This window comes from Abramis brama, assembly GCF_963993115.1.
Source record: "Abramis brama genome assembly, chromosome: 3".
NCBI classification, from domain to species: Eukaryota; Metazoa; Chordata; class Actinopteri; order Cypriniformes; family Leuciscidae; genus Abramis; species Abramis brama.
Genome location: NC_139965.1, coordinates 15,154,660 through 15,177,723, shown reverse-complemented (window position 1 = coordinate 15,177,723; position 23,064 = coordinate 15,154,660). Strand labels below are relative to the sequence as shown.

The window sequence follows — 23,064 nt, the reverse complement described above, 5'->3', positions numbered from 1 at the left end:
GCCTTCATCAGCATCCAGCAGCATCAGGACCACTGCCGCCATTTTGGTTCTCCACGGACGGCCAGTAGAGGGCGCTCTAGCGCAACTAAACTGCAGCTCTGAGCCAACATGGCGGACTTTATGTATCATAAAAAAAAAAACATTTACTTTTTAACTTTAAATTTAAATATACACATATTTATCACGGTTACCATTTTTTCCAAAAAAATAGTACTTACTATTAGACTTACCACGGTCACTACTGTAAAAAAAATATACACGTGTATAATGTATTTTTCTTTCTTCCTTTACTTGACAACAGATTTTTATTTATTTTTTTGCCTTCGTCAAATAATTAAATTATTTTTAAAGATGTGTCCAACTCTAAACAGGATACCCAGTCATGCAAACAATTTCCCTCAAACTTGACGTGAGACAGATATGAAAAAAGGAAAATGAAAAAAATATAAACTTATTTATTTTGAATATCTGAATGTTTCTGTCTTTTCATATCCGTTATTTTTTCTATATCCCTATTGTTTAATCACCATCCAAATACTGTCAACATACAGTATATACACACACATTTTGTGCATACAGTAAACCACATTTTAAAACACATGAAACAATTCACAGTGTATAGAAAATTACATTTCTTTATATACATACATTATATATATATATATATATATATATATATACATATATATATATATATATATATATATACATATATATATATATATATATATATATATAAATATATATATATATATATATATATATATATATATATATATATATATATATATATATACATATATATATATATATATATATATATAAAAGTTATTATAAAAATAATATATATACAATTCTTTTTGTTTAGATTGTAAACCGTGCAAAAACACCCATGAGCCCATAAATGCGGCTATAAAAACAAGCATGGAAAAGTTCAGAAAAGGTGTGCAAAAAGTTCCATGAATATTTTTGGAGTGTATTTCTATCGAGCTATATTAATGGTGTTGATACGTCATCCGCTGGCATTCTGGATATACCGCTGGCTCCATATACAAGGTAATCAGATCCAACCATCCTGCCACAGTAAAGTTTGTTAATTGCTTTTCTTATCTTCACAATACATTCATCGATAACAAGTCACTGTAGTCTTAGGAAGAGCAATTTACTGGCAACACAAAGCAAAATGCGTAATAAGTGAGGTTGAAGTCCACTCAAAACAAGGGAGGTGGAGCCTGGATTGATTATTCATTAACCGATGAAACAGACAGGAGTTTGGTCTTCCTTGCACAGACATTGTCCAGTCAGTGTAAGTTTTGAGCGCGCCCTGAGTCCATCCTGATTTACTGGATATTTACAGTCATCGGAAATGGTTATTTCGGCTCGTGTGGCACATTGTTTGTGGATGGTACAAGTGATGTGTCAGGTTCAAGACTTATACTGCTTTCTACGATTTCTTCAATGGGGACATACAGTCTGACAGCCGCAGGACTCTGGTGGTGGAAGAGATTGAATCCAGAATATTAATATAATCATAATATTTTGGTAGCACTTAATCTTACAGCCCTGCTAGCCCTAAACCTAACCTTAACCCATGTAGTTACCTTATATTACCCAGTATTTTCTTGCACAAGTACACTAATGGCGCTTTTCCATTACCAGTACCAGCTCGACTCGACTCGACTCGCTTTTCGCTCCGTTTTCCATTGCAGATAGTACCTCCACAATAGTACCTGGTCGTCATAGCGACGCCGCAGGAAACTGCCGTGACGTAATCTTGCCGTAGACTCTCTGACCAATCAGCAGTCTGCCGCGTTTTCACGTCACATTTTAGTATCGCCTCAGCTCGCTCAGAACCTCGCCGGAGGTGATACGAAAAAAAGTACCTGGAAGCAGGTACAGGTACAACTTTTACACAGTGGAAAACCAAACAAAGGCGAGTCGAGTCGAGTCGAGGCGAGCTGGTACTGTGGAAAAGCGCCATAAAAGTACTGTAAAATAAAGTGCAACCAATATTTTTTTTACAGGCGAATGTGTAAATCTGAGAGGTTTTAAACAAACGAATGATAACTTGCTGCACAATTTACCCGTAGATCCTCTGAGGTTCTGATGTTGTTGATGAGCATCCCCTTAAAGAGAAGCGTTGGCTCTGGGATTTTTGGGAATATGATGTCTTTATGTCTGAAGGAAGAGAAACAAGTTTGGATTTCAGTTCATTCCAGGCCTCAGTAATCAATACTCAGTCATGTATATATTCAGTTCTTAAAACATGATAATATGCAATAATATCGTTTCATATTTGGTATTTTCAAATCAAAGAGCAGAACAATGAAAATCAAAGATTCATCACCTTCTGAGCAGCACAAGAGAGACTATCAGGCAACAGGAAACTATGAGCGGGATTATAATGACTGCCAGGAACGCAGGCAAGTGCGGGTCACTGTTCTCCCCTACGAGAGCACAAAGAAAAACAGTTCATTTGTCAAAGACCAGAGGGAAAGCACATTTTATTTTGCAGGATGTGAAGCAAGTAACCCTACACACACTGCCGTTCAAAGCTTTGGGGTCAGAGAGAGGCTTCCACAAAGATATGAAACAACACAACAGTGAAGTATGTATGAAAAGTATGATTTCTGAAGGATCCTGTGACACTGAAGACTGGAGGAATGAAGCTGAAAATCAGCTTTCTGGTTTTCTGAACATACAGGTATTTTAAATTGTAATTGCAATTAAATACAGTACATGCAGCCTTGGTGAGCTTCTTTAAAAAACATTAAATTAATATTGCAGACCACAAACGGAACGGTAGTGTATTCATGTAAATAAAGTGGACTATTAATATAAAAATGTGAAAGCCTAAATTAAATCTGTCCATCACATAAAGCGATCGAGTCTCTTCAGAAAAATTTGGACTAAACCGCTCAATTCATATGGATTAGTTTTACGATCTCTTTATGAACTTTTTAAAGCGTCAAAGTGGTAGTTGCGTAGCTGTCAATGGAGGGTCAGAAAGCTCTCATATTTCATCAAAAATATCTTCATTTGTGTTCCGAAGATGAACGAAAGTCTTACGGGTTTGGAACAACATGACAAACCGTTAGGTAATCAATGACAGAATTTTCATCTTTGGGGGAACTGTCCCTTTAAAACTGACAATCTAAACAAAGAGTGATGATCATTGTTGAGTATGACACTAGGTCCAGACGTACCGTATTCCACCTCGTCACTCGGATCACTCCCCCCTGAACCACAACTTTTTGAGAAGAGGATCTGCACTCTGGCTCTGTACTTGCAGGCGGGGTCAAACTGCACTTTATATTTAATTTCGCCGTTTGCAGTTACATTCTGTAAACACAACAGAAACATATAAGTAGAAATAAATATATGGATCTTGTTTAACATGTCATTATGTGCTCCACTACATGGCGCAATATTAGCTCTGCTGAAATAATGCTTGAAATGTGACTCGGCATGCACTGCATTGCATTGTTTAAATAAACACTTTCATTTTCCATTTCTGCTATAGTCTTAAGCATCCGAAGAGTTGTTGCATTGAAAGTTGTAGTGAGAATGGAGAGAATCTGATCCTGTATTATTAAACATAAAAGTACAGAACAGGGTTTACCTCATTGCACTTGGTGTATGTGTACTGGTAAGAGTAGCAGTCATTGTCAAACTCTTTTAAATCTGATTCATTTGTTTGAAAGTGGAGCTCCTGCCCGACTCTATGGATTGTCAGTCGAGGTTTGTTTAGTTTCACTGCAAAATAAGTCCAAAAAAGAAAAAGAGATTATTCATTAGTGTATGTCTATTTAAGCAAACAGAGAAGCAACTGACATTAGAAAAACTGGAAAATGTAGCTCATATTCTCTAATGCAGTTCTTGCAGGTTAAAATAAAGGTTGCACTCAATGTCACACCACACATCAACGTGATCAATGTTAAAAATAGTTTGCTGTTGTGAAAATGACAACTCTCGATATTCATAGTTTTCAGTCATGCGACTGGCGCGAAGACCTGGAGGGCAAAACATATTCCTGAATATTAGACCTGAATATTCAGATCACCTCTCAAAAGAAGAAAAACTAAAATATGTGAACAACAGTTTTGGGGAACTTACAGCAGGACATTGTGAAACACTTCATGTGAAAAACACTTAAAATGCTTTAATGTACTAAAACAGTGACCACATATTGATGATGCATATTATATAGGTGAGCAGATACAATATGAACGCAATACGCTAAATGGATGAGTGTTTTCTTTATAATATTTATCTTAGGAAAAACGAGAAATGTTTCCGGTTTATATTCTGGGTTCATCTGCATAGAGTATGCATCATCAATAAAGTGCATCTTGAATTTAGTATTTTTTAATATCACTGTCTTGCTACATTAGCACTTAGTACAAACCTGGTAAAAAAAAATGTTTTGCAGGCAATGGAGGAACGCCTTGTTTTAACCATACACACACTACCGTTCAAAGCTTTGGGGTCAGTGCGAGGTTTCCAGCTTTCTGGTTTTCTGAACATACAGGTATTTTAAATTGTGATAATATTTCACTGTATTTTTGGTGAGCAGAAGAGACTTCTTTCAAAAACATGAAATTAATCTTGCAGACCCCAAACGGAACGGTAGTGTATTCATGTAAATAAAGTGGACTATTAATAAGAAACGTGAAAGCCTAAATTCAATCTGTTCATCATATAAAGCATTTGCAGCAATAGAGGAAAGCCTTGTTTTGCCCTCCAGGTGGGCGTTCCTATATGAGTGTGACGACAGGTGAAAACCATGAATAATGTGCCATAATTGAGTAGCCAATTCTGTGAAAAGGTGCATGTTTACCGCATTCTGATGGACGTACACCCTCGAACGTGTTGTTTACAGGAACACCATTGCGAGTCCCATTGAACAGATAGTATATTTCCATCATGTTCTTAGGATCATTGTGTATGATACATCCTCCAGTCTTCATCATCTCATCAAGTGTACACTTTATTATTGACTCATTCACAGGTAGCCTGAAACACACAAGTTTACAAACGATTCATGGACGCAAGGAACTTAAGTGAGAAATGAAAGGGAAATACGCAAAAAAACAAAAACAATGGTAAGACAAACAGAAAATGACATACCAGTAATAAAAACTGAGGTCTTGGACATCCTCACCAGGTTTCCAAGTGCACTTCATCCTGCTGTGGGAATATCCGCAGCTTAAGTCCGTCACCAGCGTCACTGAAATAAATGAGCAAATTTCAAATCAAGATTCAAAATCCCTGATGTATAACAGATGCCATTATTCCTAAAAACCTGAAGAAATAACAATAAAAGTAAAATGTGCTGCTATTCACCTGATATTCAGCCTATTTGTGGTCGACCAATAAGGGGATTTAATTTAACTGTGCCAAAATACATCACATCACATCATTTAATTTAAAGATAGTAAACAGAACATGCTACAATAATAATGCACTGGTTGTGTGCACTTGGAATCCCCTTTTCTCAAGGAAAGACCAGGAAACGCTCATTTTCATACAGTTTAGAGTGAATATGACTTCTATATATTATGGACTTAAAGGCCCAAATGTTTTAATTCAGTCAACATTTATTATGTCATTCCAAACCCGTTCATATTTTGTAAATAAACTGTTCATCTTGTGACTTTCTTCTTTGGTAAAATGAATCAAAGGATTCTGCAATCCGTATCCATTAATTCCAAAACATTAATTCATTTATAATGGGATGTAACCAACATCCATCAATTCTAAGAACAGGATATCATAAATACTGTATAAACATTAACTCATTTAATTACCTAAGGCACCAAAGACTGTATACACATAATGCTCATGATCATAATTGAGTCCACTGCTAATGTATCAACATTGAATGATTAAAAAAGGACAAAGTGTTGGCTATCGTGGCGAGTACCTGGAGGTGGAGGTAAGATAATGGTCGTCCGTCGACTCTGGAGTCTGTCTCCACAGTTTTCAGGGTTTGTTGAAACACTGATACACAGTCCATTCTTATTGGAGACTTTCACTTTATAGCTCAGGTGTGAGACTCTATATAACTTGTTATTGGGTTTGTGAGAACAGTCCTGTTGGTGAAAGTGGATTTTAGTATTATTATTACTGCCGTAAAATACAGTACTTTTGTACTTTCATTGTGTGGTGTTGTGTTCGTGCATTCCTCCGTACTGAGTAAAGATGAGTCACAGTTTCTCATGAAAGCCTCCCCTTATTCCTTTCCAAACAGTAAAAAAAAATCCTTTACAAATCCATCAAGACATAAGATGGTTATATAAAATGTGTGAAATATATTCCAGGAAATGTTTGTGTTTAAATTAAAAGGCCTACAGACTGGCTCCAACTACACAAGAGCATAACCAAAAGTATTACATCATGTAGTTACACAACTTCATTTGCATTTTCATCTTTCCTTTCCAAACCTTGTTATTGTGTATAATGCGCGCCTGTATTTTATCCAAAGCGACTTGCATTGCATTTCAAGGTACACATTTACATTATTAACAGTTCTGTTTATAGCCGTTAAGACAAGCCTGATCAACTAGCAATTAGTTAGGGCTAATCAGTCTTGATAAGGCTAGACCAATCTACCTTTTTATGTAACTGATTTAAAAAAAGTTATGACCAGTCTTGAAGAAAAAAAATGAGCTGACTAATTTGTAAGACCGGCCACTAGTCTAATCTAATGGTATGACTTACATCAATGTGAAAACAATTCTAATAAATTGATTTTTCTAATTAAATGTAGCCTTTGTCAAGCTTTACAGTGTCAAACTCGTTACTAACCTGACTGGCTGTCCCAGAAGGAAGTGACTTTTCATATGGATGTTTAACTCTGAAACTCCCTAAAATGTCACAGGCTAGACATGCACCTATTCATCAGGTGACTGATGAACACTGACTATAAAACGAAACCAGATCAGGTTTTTCGTTTTATCTTGGCTGATCTCCGTTCCGGACTTGTGCACAAACTGCATTGCCGTCATTTCCCAAAATGTTATTTGTGTGTAAATATTATGAACTCTGTAAACTGGATGAGACAACACGCCAGCAGAGAAAATACTGAATACGGCATTTTGTTTGCGATGCCCGAAACAAATTTATACTGAATTGGGGGTGGGGGTTTCTATGAATGTACCTCTAAAGGGATCTGACTGTCTTCAGAAAAGGCATTTTCTTTGCATCTACCTCCCGTAGAGACACAGCCACAGAAGAGTGGCCCAATGGCCAGTCAAAAGTAGCCCAAAAATATCCCTATGCAATTTTCTCCATCGGGCGGCTGAAGTCTCCACAGAATTTGTATGTTTGGGGTGTGTTTTGGGGGTGTTGGAGCACCGAAATCGCAAAAACTTAAAAGTATCCCAATTCTGAGGGAAAACCACAGACTTGGCAACACTGGCACAAGGCACAAAAAATGGAAAACACTTCAGGAGTTTCGAAGTCGTCATTTGATTGGTTGAATTCTATAGGAGACGTGCGTGTCGAATTCTTATATACTGTATATACCACCACCACAAAACACAATGACAGGTGTGGGGCTCTTAAAAGTAAATTAAATTAGCTCTTTTAGTACCTGGCAGAATTATCAGACTAAGTACTGTATTTTTGTTCATTACATTTCCTGTACCATAACAATCGACGGGGAACGCAAGAGGAAATTAAAGGCATTAAGGCAAAGGGTTGGGGGTTTATACAGTAAATGAAAAATTAAATTTAACATGTATACGGGGAAATGACAAACCCAATGTAGACTTTGAGTTTAGATTAGATCTGACCTGATTTTGTTTTATTGACTTAAATGCCAATTCAGCGGTTGTTCTGTGGCTCTCAGGCTTGTTTAATTGCGTGAAAAAAAATGTTCCTGCATTATAAGTGTGTCAGGGTCACTTGTGCTAATCCAGTCTGTCCTGTTATGACTCAAGAATGCTCATAAAACTGAGTGAAATGTGACAACAAAGCCATTTTCTTCAGTGCTAACAGTTACTGTTTCACCATTATACCCTAGAGACCCATATACTTCTGAGGACCGGCCAAAATGTCCTAGCTTTACTCTCTTTGTCCTCGCTTCCATGGTTTAAAACTCAAACTGGTCCTCACAAACACAGTTGTGTGTTTTCATGTTTTATAGGGACTTTCCATAGACATTATGATTTTTATACTGTACTAACTGTATATTCTCTACCCTTAACACTAACCCTACCCATCACAGAAATATTTCAGCATTTTTACATTTTCAAAAAACATCAGTTAGTATGAATTATAAGGTGTTTTCCCCATGGGGACCATAAAATGTCGCAAAAACCTATTAAATCTTTAAATCAACTGATAGGTTCACACACTTTCTCCAACAATAAAAAAAATTAAATGATGATAATAAAAAATATAGATTTTTTATACATTTTAAATTCTTTAAAAAATGGTGAAAAATATTTAATATTATTGATCACTTAAAACGAATATAAGCTCTGACCACATAGCGATGTAAAGAAAAGTACTGCATGTATAATTTTACATTCTTAAAATAGTTCACAGAGTTTCTATCGCGACTGTATCTACCGAAAATTCTTATTTGAAGAGGTGTCTCACCTGCGATTTATTCACATGTACAGTGTAGTTCACTTTACAGCCACGATCCAAATCCTCCGGCTCTTCCCATGTCAAACTAAGCCTGAAAGGTGTTTCCCATAGGAAGTTCAGATTCTTCGGAGGAGGGAGTTCTAAGATTTTAAGCAAAGAGAAACAATAGACGACCAAGAGAAGGGGGAAAAGAGGAAAAAATATAAAATAAGAACAACAAATGAACAAACTACAACTCAAAGTGTCCAAGTTCAGACGAGAATGTCTCTGACGTCACGGTTTCGGGAATTATACAGGATATCCCGCACGCGCGGCGCTTTCATGGAAAACTTAAGGGGAAAAGCGTTCCAAACAAAACACACAACACAACACAACAGCAGTAAACCCACCTGTGTTCTCACACCCGACGAACATGACCGAGACAGAGAAGCATACCATCAGGGATAAATTCCAATATCGATACATCGTGTTGGCTGTCTGAGTAAAAAGTGTAAAATCCGATGTGAAATCACGTAATCCCGTTTTGATATGTGCTAAACGCGATATTTTTACTGTACTCTTAAGTGGTCGTAATCGTGCTCGACATAATAGCCTAATTCAACAACAGCAGCCTAAAGTAAAGTCACGTCCGTCAGCCTCGGGCTCGAAACAGAAGTGTGACTGGAACTTCTTGGACTGACACAGGCTGTCAGACTGAAGTGGGTGGAGTGTGTGTGTGTGACTCACTCCAGGACTTCTCCAGGAATCACGTACACATACACACATCTTCTACAAGCATTTAATAAAAAAAAAATAAAAAAAACAACGTAGGCCTACACATACACACTACTTCAGTGGCATATTGCCTTGTTTATACGGATTTATCTGCTTCATGTCGAGTTAAACTATGAATATCGTCCCTGTCGACCTAGTTATCAGGAAATGATAAAATTACAGAATCTGTTTGTTCACACCAAAGTTCTCTCTCTCTCTCTCTCTCTCTCTCTCTCTCTCTCTCTCTCTCTCTCACACACACACACACACACACGCACGCACGCGCACGTACGTTTACATGTCTTATGTGGACTTTGCATAAACAAAATGATTTTTATTTATGTAGCCTACAAACTGTATATTCTATTCTTTCCCCCATTTTTGCATTTTCAAAAAACATCACAAGGACAAGATTTTGGATATTGCCAACATTTTGTTCCCATAATGTAGGTTTTGCCAGGACACACACACACACACACACACACACACACACACATTGTGACGAAAGAGGTTTAGATAAAAAATAAAACAGAGATGAGTACATTTTGTTGTGTTTACAGAATAACAGTCTACCCACATATGACTAAATAAATAAATGCAAATATAAATAAATGTAAATAATTGTAAGACTTTCAGGGTAATGCAAGGAGACAGTTCTGAACAATTGATTTTTTTTAATGAACTTTCTCAATAATTGATTTTTGTTGATTTTAACCAAAAAATCCTCTGAACTCCAGGTTTAAATCAATCAATGAATAAAACAAGTCAGAAAGGGATAATCTTAAATAGTCAACCCTGTTACCATAACTTTGAGCTTTCGCACATGTAATGGACACTTAAATACATTCCTGTTAGAATGAAAAAATCCTGATAGAATGTTTAAAATCGTGAAGATATTTAGCTTGAAATAGAGTAAATGAAGGAATTGGTTAATACCATTTAAAGTAGCAATGTTGTTATCTGTACATTTCTGAGAGTTTCATCTTTGTTGCTTCTTCATCATTAGGTGAGCGTGATTTGAACTCGAATAACATACCGTAGTCCAGCAACTTCTTTTAAGTAAAGTTTAATAACAAAATTGACTGGAGAATGTTACACGATCAAAAAAACTGTATCACTCCAATTGCGCCACAAGAAAACTAGCCGTCATAGCCGGAAATGACATCATCTTCAATACGAAATATTATATTACTCATATACAATTATTTACTCTAGTTATTTAGTTACTGATTGCTTAATGCACACAATTATTTATTAATTGACTTATGGCTCTTACAGTTATTCATGTTTAAACCACAACATAAAAGTCACTTACTAAGGGTTTAATTTTCAAACCATTCATTAAATTTTTTTTGACAAACATAACTGTTTTCATGACAAGAACTCGTTCTCCAGCTGTACACAACATTTGTAGGCTTATAGCAATTTTCTTGTACAAATCATTGCGCAAGACAAAACTGTCATTTTGTCTTTGATTTATACATATGGTTTCATGGTAAATGCCTGTGACGCATTAGTCATGACAGTTAACCGTTGAAGCTGATATTTTATGTACACGTCAGATATTATATTAATCACCTCCAGTGTCTCTCAGAAAGCAGGCATCAAAATGAATTGTGTTAAATGCCATCTTGGACATAAATTATATGGAAATGGATTTAAAAGTTGTGTATGCAATATAATTAATGTTTCCAATGCAAATGTATCAAATTCTCTTGGAATTAAAGAACAAATGGGGTCTGAAACCCGTTTTACTGACAAAGGTCACAGATTTTATCAAACATGTTTTGTTTTTGTTTTTTTGTGGTTTACAGTATGTGTTTGTGTATAAATAAAGCAGTATAGTTATGGGAAAACAGCTCAAAATAAACACAAAGACTTTGTTGTTGTTGAAATATTTAGTTTATCTTATGAACTACAGACCACAGAGGAGAAAAAAAACATTCATACATTATATGCTGACATTACTTGAAGGAAATAATGAACCTGATCTTCGGAAATGGCAGCGTGTCTCATCATGCTATCCTCTTTCTAGAAAATTCATTGTCCATTGTTGATCAGAAGATGAGTTTATTACTAAACTAGCAATTGCAGACATTTAAAAGATGAAAACTGCTAGCAAATACTGCTATTTCAATACTGTAGATGTTTCCATTCTCTCTCTCTCACACACACCCACACACACACAAACACTTCCTATATAAATCTATTATCCTCTGTTTGCAATTTGCATATTCAGTGCAGAAAGGTCAGACAAGTATTAACAGCATTTTGTGTGTGAATAAATTAGCCCTGGATAGGTTGTGAATCATATCTGGATATCAATATCTATGCTGTTACATTCTGCATTATATCATTCCTGCCCATAAAGTCAGTTGTTCTCTAGCATCTGGGGTATGCATTCATTTTAAAAAGCTTTGCATATATATATTTATATCATATCGTTTTAACTCCAGATGGCTGCTATTTGATTTACTGATGGAAATTATGCACATCAATGATCTTAGTTGAGTCTTACAAACGTGTAGCCAGTCAGTAACCACTGAGTTGATGTCTACTACTGAGAATAGGGAAGAGGGACGATATGATTTGACCACATACAGTTGGCAGCACTGAACTAAAAAGCCAACCATGTTTCTCATATTACACAACATTCAGTTTGCACCAGGCAACAAGCATAAATAAGGACAAAGTAGACAAAAAGGCCCATTGAGGTCATGTTCAGTGAGTAATTCAATGATTAAAAGTCAAATTTTCATTGTAAAATTGTTTTCTGACGTGATTACATAATTCAAAAAACTATAAAAATAAAAAAATTGTACCTTCCAAATATATATATACAGTATATAAGTTTGTAAAGTTGTGATTCACATTGAAACTAGTTGGTTGGGTTTGTATCTTATAAATGAATTTTTTTCTGAAGATAAATGGAGAAAATGAATGGCAAAAATACCTCCTGAACCGAAGCCACTGAAAATGTGGGCGTTGCGCTCTACTGTCGTCATGTTTATGTCTTTTTTACAGTTGTGAATTTCATCATTCAGTACAAAGGTTCAGCTTTAGACTTTAAGATCACCTGACATTTCCAGAAAGTAAAACTGTCAATGTAAAAGCCATTTATGATATGGAAATGTCCAGTTGATCTTTGGTGTGCTGGGAGATCTACACTGTACGTTTTCTTTCCAGTGGAATCCCTGCAATTTAAATGGACAGTTTGGCTGGGATGAAAAACTTGGATTGTACAACACAAGAGAAAATTTACAGGCAAAATGCAATTGCATTGGTACCGCATTTTACTTTAATGAGACATATTTCCAAGAATACAAAAAAAAAGAAAAGAAAATCATGAAATTGTGTCATATAGAGATGAATATATGGTCTATGGAAGCCCAAAAATCATGCTTTAGTAAATCCTAATTATGACATACTAAGTCATAATTATGAGATTATAATACTTTTTAATCTCATAATGACTGGAATCTCATAAATACGGAGCCCTAAAGGTACATGGTGATTGAAAAAATATGAGATGGGGGAAAAAAAATATTTCAATCCCTGAGAAAATTAGTTTGCTCTCAAAATGTTTGCGTTCTTTCCGAGAGAACCCAAAGCATTGAAATATTTTTTCCATCACCATGTCCCTTTTTAGACTTTTTTATCGCATTATTATGGCTTTTATGTCAATTTCACCTTTTTAAGTCACAATTATGACCTTTTATGTCCGAATTATGATTGACCAAAGCATGTACGAATGGTGGAAATAAGCTTCCATAATGATCAGAGGGTAAAGGTTGAAACAATTAAAAAAAGCTTGGCAATGTGAGCCTGATTGATGTTTCCTTTAAAATGAATTGTAAAAGCAATGTGTACTAGCTGTACACAACAAGTAAAACGAGGCAAAGACGCTGACATTCTTGTTCTCTGATGGGATGCTTGTTGAAGGCCTGGAATCTTGATTTGTACATTCAGTTGTGAGGAGTTGTGCGGAGCGAGCATCAGGTTCTAGATCAGGTGGAGGTTCCACTGATCGCATGGAACACATGGAGAGAGTTCTGCAACAGGGAGCGCATCATATCCTCCTGGAAGATCTGAGCGACGGAAGATGAGAACAGGATAAGGATTTCAAAATGTAATGGAAGATTGGATTTACGTAATTAGCTGATAACATGTTGTCTCTCACACACACACACGTCATACAATTATATAGTATATAATCATAGGACGCAGCAACTGCATGCACAAATAAAAGAAAATAAGACAAATACTTTTGGCAAAGCGATTTACCTAGAACTCAATCTATAGGACATGGCAGCATAAGGAAGAAAAACAGAGACACGTTAGAAGCGTAATTAAAAAAGAAGAAAGAAGAACTTTACATCCAATTACTTTGGTTTAAACCTTTGATGACTTGTTTTAACCAGTGACTAAATCATGTTGCAACAAATTACCACATTCTCATTTCCAGTAATAGCTAAGTTTTTTAATATTCATGATTACACATTAAGCCTTAGGCACACAGGCAAACCCGAACTTGCTGCAATTCTGCTAGTCTAAACAACTGAGTAACAAGGGAAGTAATCTGTTAACAAAGGTCTTTATAGAAAGCTATCATGTTGTGTCAATATGTATTAGAGGATGTGTGTATGTGTGAAAAAGTATGCTCCTGTATTAGAGATGAGAACTGCCTGTTCATAGCATAAAATTCACATGCAGAACAACTGTCTAAGGATTACATTGCATTGTACAGTGGCGTAACTTTGTTTAAAAATTGGGTGGGACAGGAGTGTGTGTGCGGGGGTGGAGATTGCTGGTTATACAGTATCAGAAACGTACAATACTAAATGCACAAAAAATAACATTATGATGTCCAGAAATCAATTTCAGTACTTCAATTTCAATTTACTTTATTGACATATGTGATATTTTCATCTACTATACTGCAATAAATCCTTAATCTCTCGAGTATTTACATTAGTGAATAAACATGTATCTGATTTAAATATTCATTTGTCCTAATAGTCTGGTGGTAGAATTGTTGTTAAGCGTGTCAGAGGTTTTGGGTTCTAATCTGCCCTCATATAGTTTATTATTTTTTTCTCATTAAAACCAAAGATGTTCATCAGCGATAGCAGGGACATGTTTGTGTGCATTTTGCTTTGTGATTCACCGGAGCGAATAGAGAGTCTTCGCAACAGCGTTAAAGGGATAGTTCACCCAACAATGAACATTTGCTGTTAAATTACTCACCATCAGGCCATCCAAGATGTAGGAGACTTTTTTTCTTCAGTTGAACAGTAAATATTTTTAGCTGAAAATGTGGTCCTTTGAGATTCTTATAATGTGGTCAATGCCTACCATCACTTTAAGAGTCAAAAACATATATACAAAAGCAAAGCAAAATTAATACCCGTGGCTTCTGACGATACATTGAGGCCTTATAAAGCCAAACGATCGGTCTGTGCAAGAAACTGAACATTATTTACAACATTATTACCTGTAATCCAAAGCCTCGGCTAACGGTCCTGAACGAGCTTCCTGTCGCATAATGACGTATGTGCGGGAGCGAACTCACACGTGAGCTGACGCTGTTTGTTTGCTACAGAGAGGGAAGACGCGTACTGTATGTTGTACTGCTCATCAAAATCATACTTGTGATCAAATAACTTTTTTTGCTCACCAGTCACAGTGGCTAGTGGTTTTCCAAATTATTAGCCACTCAGCATTTTCATTGGCCACAATTTTGACATTGATACCATGGGGAAAAATGACCATAAAGTTATTTTTAATATTATCTCATAATTTAGCAGCAGGTATATTAGGCTGCTGTCACTTTAAGAGCTGACGTACGGATCCATTATACTGTTACACATGCGTTTTCTTTCTCAACTGTTGACGTTCACTTTAAACATTACTGAATGTGTTTATGTGAATACTCACCAAGACTGGCATTTTGACATTATTTTGTGTGTATTTGACTGTTTTCGGCAATTAGCAGCAAAAAAGAACTCAATTTAGTACTGAGAGGTGGCTTTATGTGACGCACTTTGGGTGCGAGCACAAAATCTGCAGGAATGAGTAAAATTATGTGCAATAAGCGCAATCCCATGTCGAAATTCAAGCCCTGTAACACAAACAATATTCATCCGGAGCAAATGAAACGAGTGAGATGTGGGTTTGTGTGTCACTCGCTGTCAGAGAGATGAGAGAGAGAGAAAGATGAGCTGGTATCCTGCTTCTATTCTGTGGAAAATGAGAACTGGAAGCGTTTCAGATATTTCAGTATCGATATGTAACAAATTGCACTACATTGCACTTAGTTTATTATTTCAGATGCCTTTTTAAAAGACTACAATTGAAAACTGTATATATTATATATAAAATTTATATAGCCAGGGATGTTGGACTGGGGGTAAAACCAGTACTGATTACCAGGGCCCCAAGGGGAGAGAGGGCCCTTGAAAAGTCTGGAATATATTTTATTTTACTTGGATATTTTCATTTCCTAAATAAATTTCATAATGAATGTCAGATGAAATGTAAAGTTAGTGTATTGGCTGAATAACTTTGTTGATTGACTGACTACATTTTGTATACAAAAAAGTAAAGACTATCTAAGGTCTCACGGCCCCACCCCTTGCTAATGCGCCAAATGGTTTAGTCCATCTGCACGCGTTTTGTTTATGTTAGTTAGTTGAGCATCTGGTGGAGTGCAAACTTCTGCTGTAGAAATGTCTCAAAGAAAGTTGAGGAACATGGTGGCCCATCAGGACTGCCCGGGATCTTGTGCAATGGCCCTGGATGCAGCAACCAATATATGCGTGATCTCAATCGGAAAGATTGACTTTTCATACATTCTCAATGTTTGAGCTTCCACACATACGTCATTATTAGTGATGGGCGATACTGCAAATTTCGGTATCGATCCGATACCAATTAAATACAGGGCCAGTATCGCCGATATCGATACCGATACCAATACTTTTTTATTTTAAAAGCATGCACTTGAACTTGTATGCACTTTCCTGTGCTAGAGCCGTGTGTCATGATTTATGAGGTGAATGCATCATTAATATGCTAAATCTGAATACGTTTTCATAACTACTAGCCCTAAATATTTTGTGATTTGTGCTCTCAACTCGCCTGTAATTAGTCAGTGACTTTTACAAAACTACCCTAATTATAGTACTAGCCTACTGTTCAAAAGTTTGGGGTCTGTAAGATTTTTAATTATCTTCTGCATTTATTTGATCAAAAATAGCCTACAGTAAAAACTGTAATATTACAATTTAACATAGGCTATCTGTTTTCTATGCCATAGTAAACTGTAATTTATCCATGTGATCAAAGCTGAATTTTCTGCATCATTAATCCAGTCATGATGATATTTCATTTTAATATGCTGATTTGTTGCTCAGGAAACATTTCTTATTATTATCAATGTTGAAAACAGTTTCATAATTTTGTGGAAACCATGATACATTTATACAGAAATATTTGATGAACAAAGTTGAAAGAACAGCATTTATATGAAGTAGATTTTTTTTTAACAGTCTACCTTGACTGTCACTTTTGATCAAATTAATGCATCGATCCTTGTTGAATAAAAATATTAATTTCATTAAAAAAATCTTACTGACGTCAACATTTTGAACCGTTATGTACACTTTTGGTTTGTTTATTGCGAAATAACCCGATTGTTTCTCTGTCATCTAAGCAAGGCTTCGTTTCCCAAACGCACTGGGCCTGTGAGCTCAGCGAAGCACCAGCATCGAACGCTCTCTGTGATTGATTGGTTTCGTCTTGTATCCAGATGACTAGGAGAAAAACTTCTATCCTACACATAGACAGTATATAAATGATCCTACACAATTATCCGCTAACATTCGATTATTTTCCCACTTAGAAGCTTATTTTATGCACTGAATTGCCTGCTAAATTAATAAAAAATTACTGGTAAAAAAACACACATTTGGATCGATATTTTTATGTGAGGATCGATCCTTTTCGATACCACGTCAGTATCGAAGTATCGATACTTAAGGATCGATCCGCCCATCACTAGTCATTATGCGACAGGAAACTCGCGCTCCAGACTGCCATGAACGCGTTCAGGACCATTTGTCGAGGCTGTGGATTACAGGTAATTATAGTGCAAATAATGTTCAGTTTCTTGCACAGACCAATTGTTACGCTTCATAAGACCTCAATGTATCGTCAGGAGCCATGGGTATTATTTTGTTTTGTCTGTATATGTTTTCAAAGTGACGGTAGCTGTTGACTTGATTATACAAATCACCAAGGACCATGGTTTCAGCTAAATATCTTCTTTACATTTCTACCGAGGCAAAAAAGACATCTACATCTTGGATGGCCTGAGGGTGAGTAAATTAACAGCAAATTTAAATTTTTGGGCGAACTATCCCTTTAAGCTGTAGATTGAAGTGTGACGTGTGCATGAGCGCCAAGAGAACACTGTCGCTTTCTGCCACTGATAACACTGGCAATGCACACTCACCATGACTCACAAAAAAACATATTCCAGTCCCAGATCGCCTCTTATCTAACATAAACAAACAAATTACTAATCAACTAGAGATGTTTCTTTTGGATTAGGTACATCCGTGCCGTGAAATATTTCAACGCATATTCGATGACGTGCACAACACTTTTATTGACATTTAAATGCATTAAATAGAAAAAAATTTGTTTAATTTAATTAAACTATTAAATAGTTCAATTTTAATCAAATATAATTCTATATGATGATAAATAAATCAAACCAAATCATACACAGTGGATATAAAAGTCTACACACCCCTGTTAAAACACCTGTTTTTTGTGGTGTAAAAAATTAAACAAGGATAAATCATATCAGAACTTGTGTGCACATTTACATATAAAAATGACAACCTATGCAAAGCAATACAATTTAACTTAAGTAAAAAACGTAAGTGCGCACACGCCTGAACTAATGGTCGAAGCGCCTTTTGATTTTATTACAGCACTCAGTCTGTTTGGATAGGAGTCTATCAGCTTGGCACATCGTGACTTGGGGATATTTTCCCACTCCTCTTTGCAAAAACATTCCAGATTTGTTAAACTGCGAGGGAATCTCTTGATCATGGCCCTCTTCAAGACCGCCCACAGATTTTTTTTATAGGATTCGGGTCTGGGCCATTCCAAAAACGGTCATCTTTCTTCGCTGAAGCCATTCTTTTCTTGATTTGGTTGCGGTTTTAAATCATTAACAGCTTTTCCACCGTCGGGCCAAACAGTTCTCGTTGCTTAACCGTTCCATTCCATTCCGGACCAATCCGGTACGGATACGGCTTCATTTTCCATTGTGAGGCTGATAACAGAGCAAGAGTTTAGAGACGGTATGAGACGGCATTATGGAAGATAATATGATATTTCTTTTAATTTTATTATTAACTTGTGTGTACATCACTCAAATAGCGTGCTTGGCCAGAAACAGAAAAACTGGTAGACAGGACACAGACGAGTGACCAATCCTGAGTGGTGAGGTCACTACACACATTCTCCCAGCACGGTTCAGTACGGTTAGCCAGTCGAGAACAGTCTGTAATTGTGTTGTGCTGAATCAAGCTCAAGTGGAAATATAATGGGAACCATTCCTTACTGTGCTTCTTAGAAGAGTTCGGCCTGACGGTGGAAAAGCGGCTACTGTCATTCTGAAAGGTGAAAGTCTTTCTTCATTTGCAGTTTTCTAGCAGATGCCAGAAGGTTCAGTGCCAAAATCGACTGGATTTTGACTTGGAGCTATTCATGATTCTCTCCACCTTCACTAAACCCCAGTTCACCAGCGGAAGAAAAGCAGCTCCTACACATGATGCTTCACTGTGGGAATGGTGTTTTTTTACTGACGTGTTCTGTTGTTTTCGCTCCAAACACACCTTTGACAACTTTAGCCAAAATGTTCAACCATTGTCTCATCAGACCATAACTCATGTTTTCCACATGGTTTTGGGAAATCATGTCAATCAATATGAGATTGTTTTCTCTCTCAGGAGAAATCGTGTGGAAATCATTGATGCTCGTATGGTCGAATATTACGAGCCGAGCCGACTACGTTACGAGCATCTCCCGACCTCCCGATAATTTTGTAAAAATTCAGGGAGTCGGCCTGATTTTGACCAGCTTATAGGCTGTCCCCTATTGCCAAATCATACACAACCACGTCACATCGGCTAGATCTATGAATGTTCGTTGGAAATATTTGCCATCAGGATGGATAATTAAATACTATAAATGATCAATTTGGGCAGCTTTCAGCAACTCTTGAGGTTCTTATCCAGTATGTGAGATGAAAACCTTGCTAGCGTAGCTGTGTTTACCGACTTTGATGAGGCCAGCACTTATTCCTTTGCACTGTCCATTTAGCTGTCATCAGCGGGAAAACCTCTCTCTACACGATTACGTGTGTGTGTTCACTATGGCCCTCATTTATCAAAAGTGCGTACACCAAATTTCCAGCGTACACCTGGCGTACACCCAAAACCTCGGTGACTTTGAGATTTATCAATATGGACGTTGGCGTACGGCACGCTCAAATCCTACGCCAGCTCAGGAGGTGGTGTACATGTACGCACGTTTTGAGTTAGTGCGGAAATGCGCAGAAAAACAATTCCTAACACCACAAAACGCACTGACAAACTAAAAGATATTATGACCCACTGTAAAAAAACAACAACATAGTAATTATAAACTTCAGTGTTTATTTTTGTGCAACATGGACTTCAATGTTTAATTTGTGTGACTTTACCAAAGCATTTGATTTGTAGGCATATGTATTCCTTCAGTTGCGAGCCTGTGCGCTTTACCTGACGTTTCAGGGTTAGGCCCGGCAGGTGCGCACGGACTGGGTTCAGTAATGAAAGGCTTTCAATGACCAAAAAATAATTCAGACTGACAAAATAATAAAAATGACAGACTTCTTCTTTTAAATAATAATAATACAAATAATAATAATAACGACATTCTTCTTCTAAGTAAGGGATAATGTATAGCGAGGCGGTTGTTATAGCGAATAACAACCCCGACAGGCTGAAATGGATCAGCCTGAAGGGGTTGTTATTCACAACAACCGCCTCTCTATACATTATCCCGCTTATTACATGGCTACCTACAAAATAAATCAATAATTTGACACAAAATATTGATTTAAAAAGGAGTTTATTGATTTAAAAACGATTGTATTGCTTCCGCTAAAGAAAACCGTCCGTTCCGCGTCCATAGCAACGCTGTTTTTCATGGCAACGGTGTGTTATACTTCGCAGCGGTCTGTTATCAAGAAATAACTGACCGCATTCTACATTGGAATTCAACCAAGCCATGTAATAAATAACAATAAGCGTCATTAATAATAAAAATCATAATAATACGAATATTACAAATTGTCATGCAATTATTAATGTGAATGAATGGTACTCCACATCACATCATCATCACTATTGTACACCCCAATACATGTGACGTGATACGAAATTAAATGCTAATTGTTTCAAAACACGTGCTGTAAAATAATGCATTGTGATAGGTCATTTGCTCATCCAAACAGCTATTTAAACTGGATTTCCACCGCATTCCCATTCTTTAAACTCCCAAATAAAACAATTTTGTTTCTTTACACTTCCCTGGTGATGGTCTCGATCTCCACGTTGGAGAAGTTTCTCTTCTTTGCCGTCTTCCGTGTGTCCATGGCGTAAAATGAGGGTGTGGGGGAAGCGGAGACTTGGATATATAGGGGCGTGTTATTCTAATGACGATCGTTTTCAGCCGCGGCATTTATCAAGGGCAGGTATTGCGTACACCTGGATTTCAAAGGTACGCACAGCTTCATAAATTAGGCGGTGAGAGGAGTGTAAGCATAATCTTACGCCAACATATACGCCCGTTTCTACGCAGGAATGATAAATGAGGGCCAATGAGTGTGCACTAACTTGGATGGATTAAATGCAGAGGACAAATTCTGAGTATGGGTTACCACCATATTAGGCCTTCACATGTCACTTTTACTAATGTAGGGAGAAGCCAGTTCTTCCCAGAAAGAGCTGCTGCTCTAGGCCTCTTGACAAACTCCCTGACCAGTTTTATCTTTGTCAATTTTAAAGGGATGATCTGTTTTTGATAATGTCACTGTTGTGCAATACTTTCTTAACTTGCTGATAACTGTCTTCTTTACTGTGTTCCATGGTAATCTAATCTCTTGGAAATATTTTCGTAGCCCTCACCTGAGTGACACCTTTTTCCACACCTCACTCCGCAGAAGTAGCAGTGCTTCGCCTTCTGAGAATATAGTTCCCAGTATGTATACGGTTAGAAGATGGCTGTGTCTCATGTGACTATACAAATCACAACATGTAAATAGGAAAATGTTGGCATTATTTTGTCACTTATTGGGAGCAGTATGCTAGCTGGAGTCATTTACCTCCAGTCTTTGTGCTAAGCTAGGCTAGCAGAGTTACGACACGCACGGAGATGAAAAGGGTATGTATGGACTTATCTAACTCTGGTGGATACGATGATTAAGCTAAAGTCCCAAAAAGTCGGTGTGTTCCTTTAATATATCACCAACAATATTACTGATCTGCCTGCATTGACACCATTATATGAAAACTGAACTGAGCTGGACAATGACATCCCTGTTGTCTCCAGAGCGGCTATATATACAGTCAAATCAAAATTTATTCAGACACCTTCAACATTTCTTACATTATCACAGTTTATTCGCTGTAGTTTAGAAAATGGTAATAAAATATGACAAGAACTCAGAGCTATCAAATCAGTCGATATTTCTCTGGTTTTGGCCATCCTTCTGTTAGACTGTCTCACAGATGAATTAGGTTGAATAGCAGTCAGTTTTCAGCTGTTAAATTTAAGTACACAATTAGATAATACCAATTTAGGTCAACCAATTACCAAGCAATGCTTAATTTTAAAGCATTTAAAGAAAAGAACACTTGAGCAAAACATGGTCATGTCAAAGTGTCTGAATACTTTTTGGTCCCAAATTTTTATACATTTTACTGGTAGTCCACTGTATGAAGAATGTTTGGGTATAATATGTCACAGTTTACTTTACTTTGCTATCCTCACTTACATAAATGAATTATAGTGTCCTGCACCCACTTGTAAAATATAAAAAAATTATATCTGGTATCTTTTTGGTTTGACAGTATAAATGAACTAAATTAATAACTTTTTTACAACAAAAAATTAACCATCACTGAACTTACTTAAGCTGTACTATGACAATATTTTCTTCTAGATCTGATGTACAGCCGAATCAAAATTTGTTGCATTATTTTCCTGTCACTGTAAAGCTTCTTTGAAAAAATCTGTATTGTAAAAAGCGCTGTATGAATAAAGGTGACTTGACTCAGATCGGCTTAGTTGGATTAAAACTTCACGTACGTTCCGTTGAGTTTGGGAAATTCTTTACACAGTAATCATCAGAATATCTCTTCTCCTGTCACTGAAAATGTCCAGATTTTTAAGTCTTCTTGCGAACAAACATTTTCAATCATCCATCCATTTAAAACCGAAGTGCATCACGAAGCTCAATGCAAGTAGTCCATAGTGAACACAGCCACATATTATAAAAGGGTGTGATTGTGCACACTTATACAGTTAGGTTATTTTAAGGTTTTTTATTTATTTCTCTTTCTCACTTTGGTTTTCAGTGGCATT

At 36.6% G+C, this 23,064-nt stretch overlaps 2 protein-coding genes across 5 annotated transcripts in view; both read right to left on the bottom strand.

Annotated features, from left to right (window-relative positions):
* Nucleotides 1–866: 866 nt before the first annotated feature.
* On the bottom strand, nt 867–9,263 carry il13ra1 (interleukin 13 receptor, alpha 1). Its single transcript, XM_084107669.1, has 10 exons — nt 8,991–9,263; nt 8,611–8,741; nt 5,927–6,095; nt 5,131–5,230; nt 4,841–5,016; nt 3,623–3,756; nt 3,207–3,342; nt 2,348–2,447; nt 2,085–2,178; nt 867–1,490 (listed from the first exon to the last, which is right to left on the bottom strand). Exons 1-10 carry the CDS (start codon nt 9,064–9,066, stop codon nt 1,371–1,373), a joined length of 1,236 nt encoding a protein of 411 aa, XP_083963795.1. The 5' UTR covers nt 9,067–9,263; the 3' UTR covers nt 867–1,370.
* Nucleotides 9,264–12,629: 3,366 nt separating this feature from the next.
* dock11 (dedicator of cytokinesis 11) overlaps nt 12,630–23,064 on the bottom strand; it is a 131,358-nt gene continuing 120,923 nt past the window's right edge. For all 4 annotated transcript variants that reach the window (XM_084110039.1, XM_084110041.1, XM_084110040.1 and 1 more), the window contains one exon: nt 12,630–13,442. In XM_084110039.1, coding sequence (XP_083966165.1) covers nt 13,362–13,442 — 81 coding nt within the window. In that variant the 3' untranslated portion in view covers nt 12,630–13,361. The remainder of the gene's footprint in view (nt 13,443–23,064) is intronic.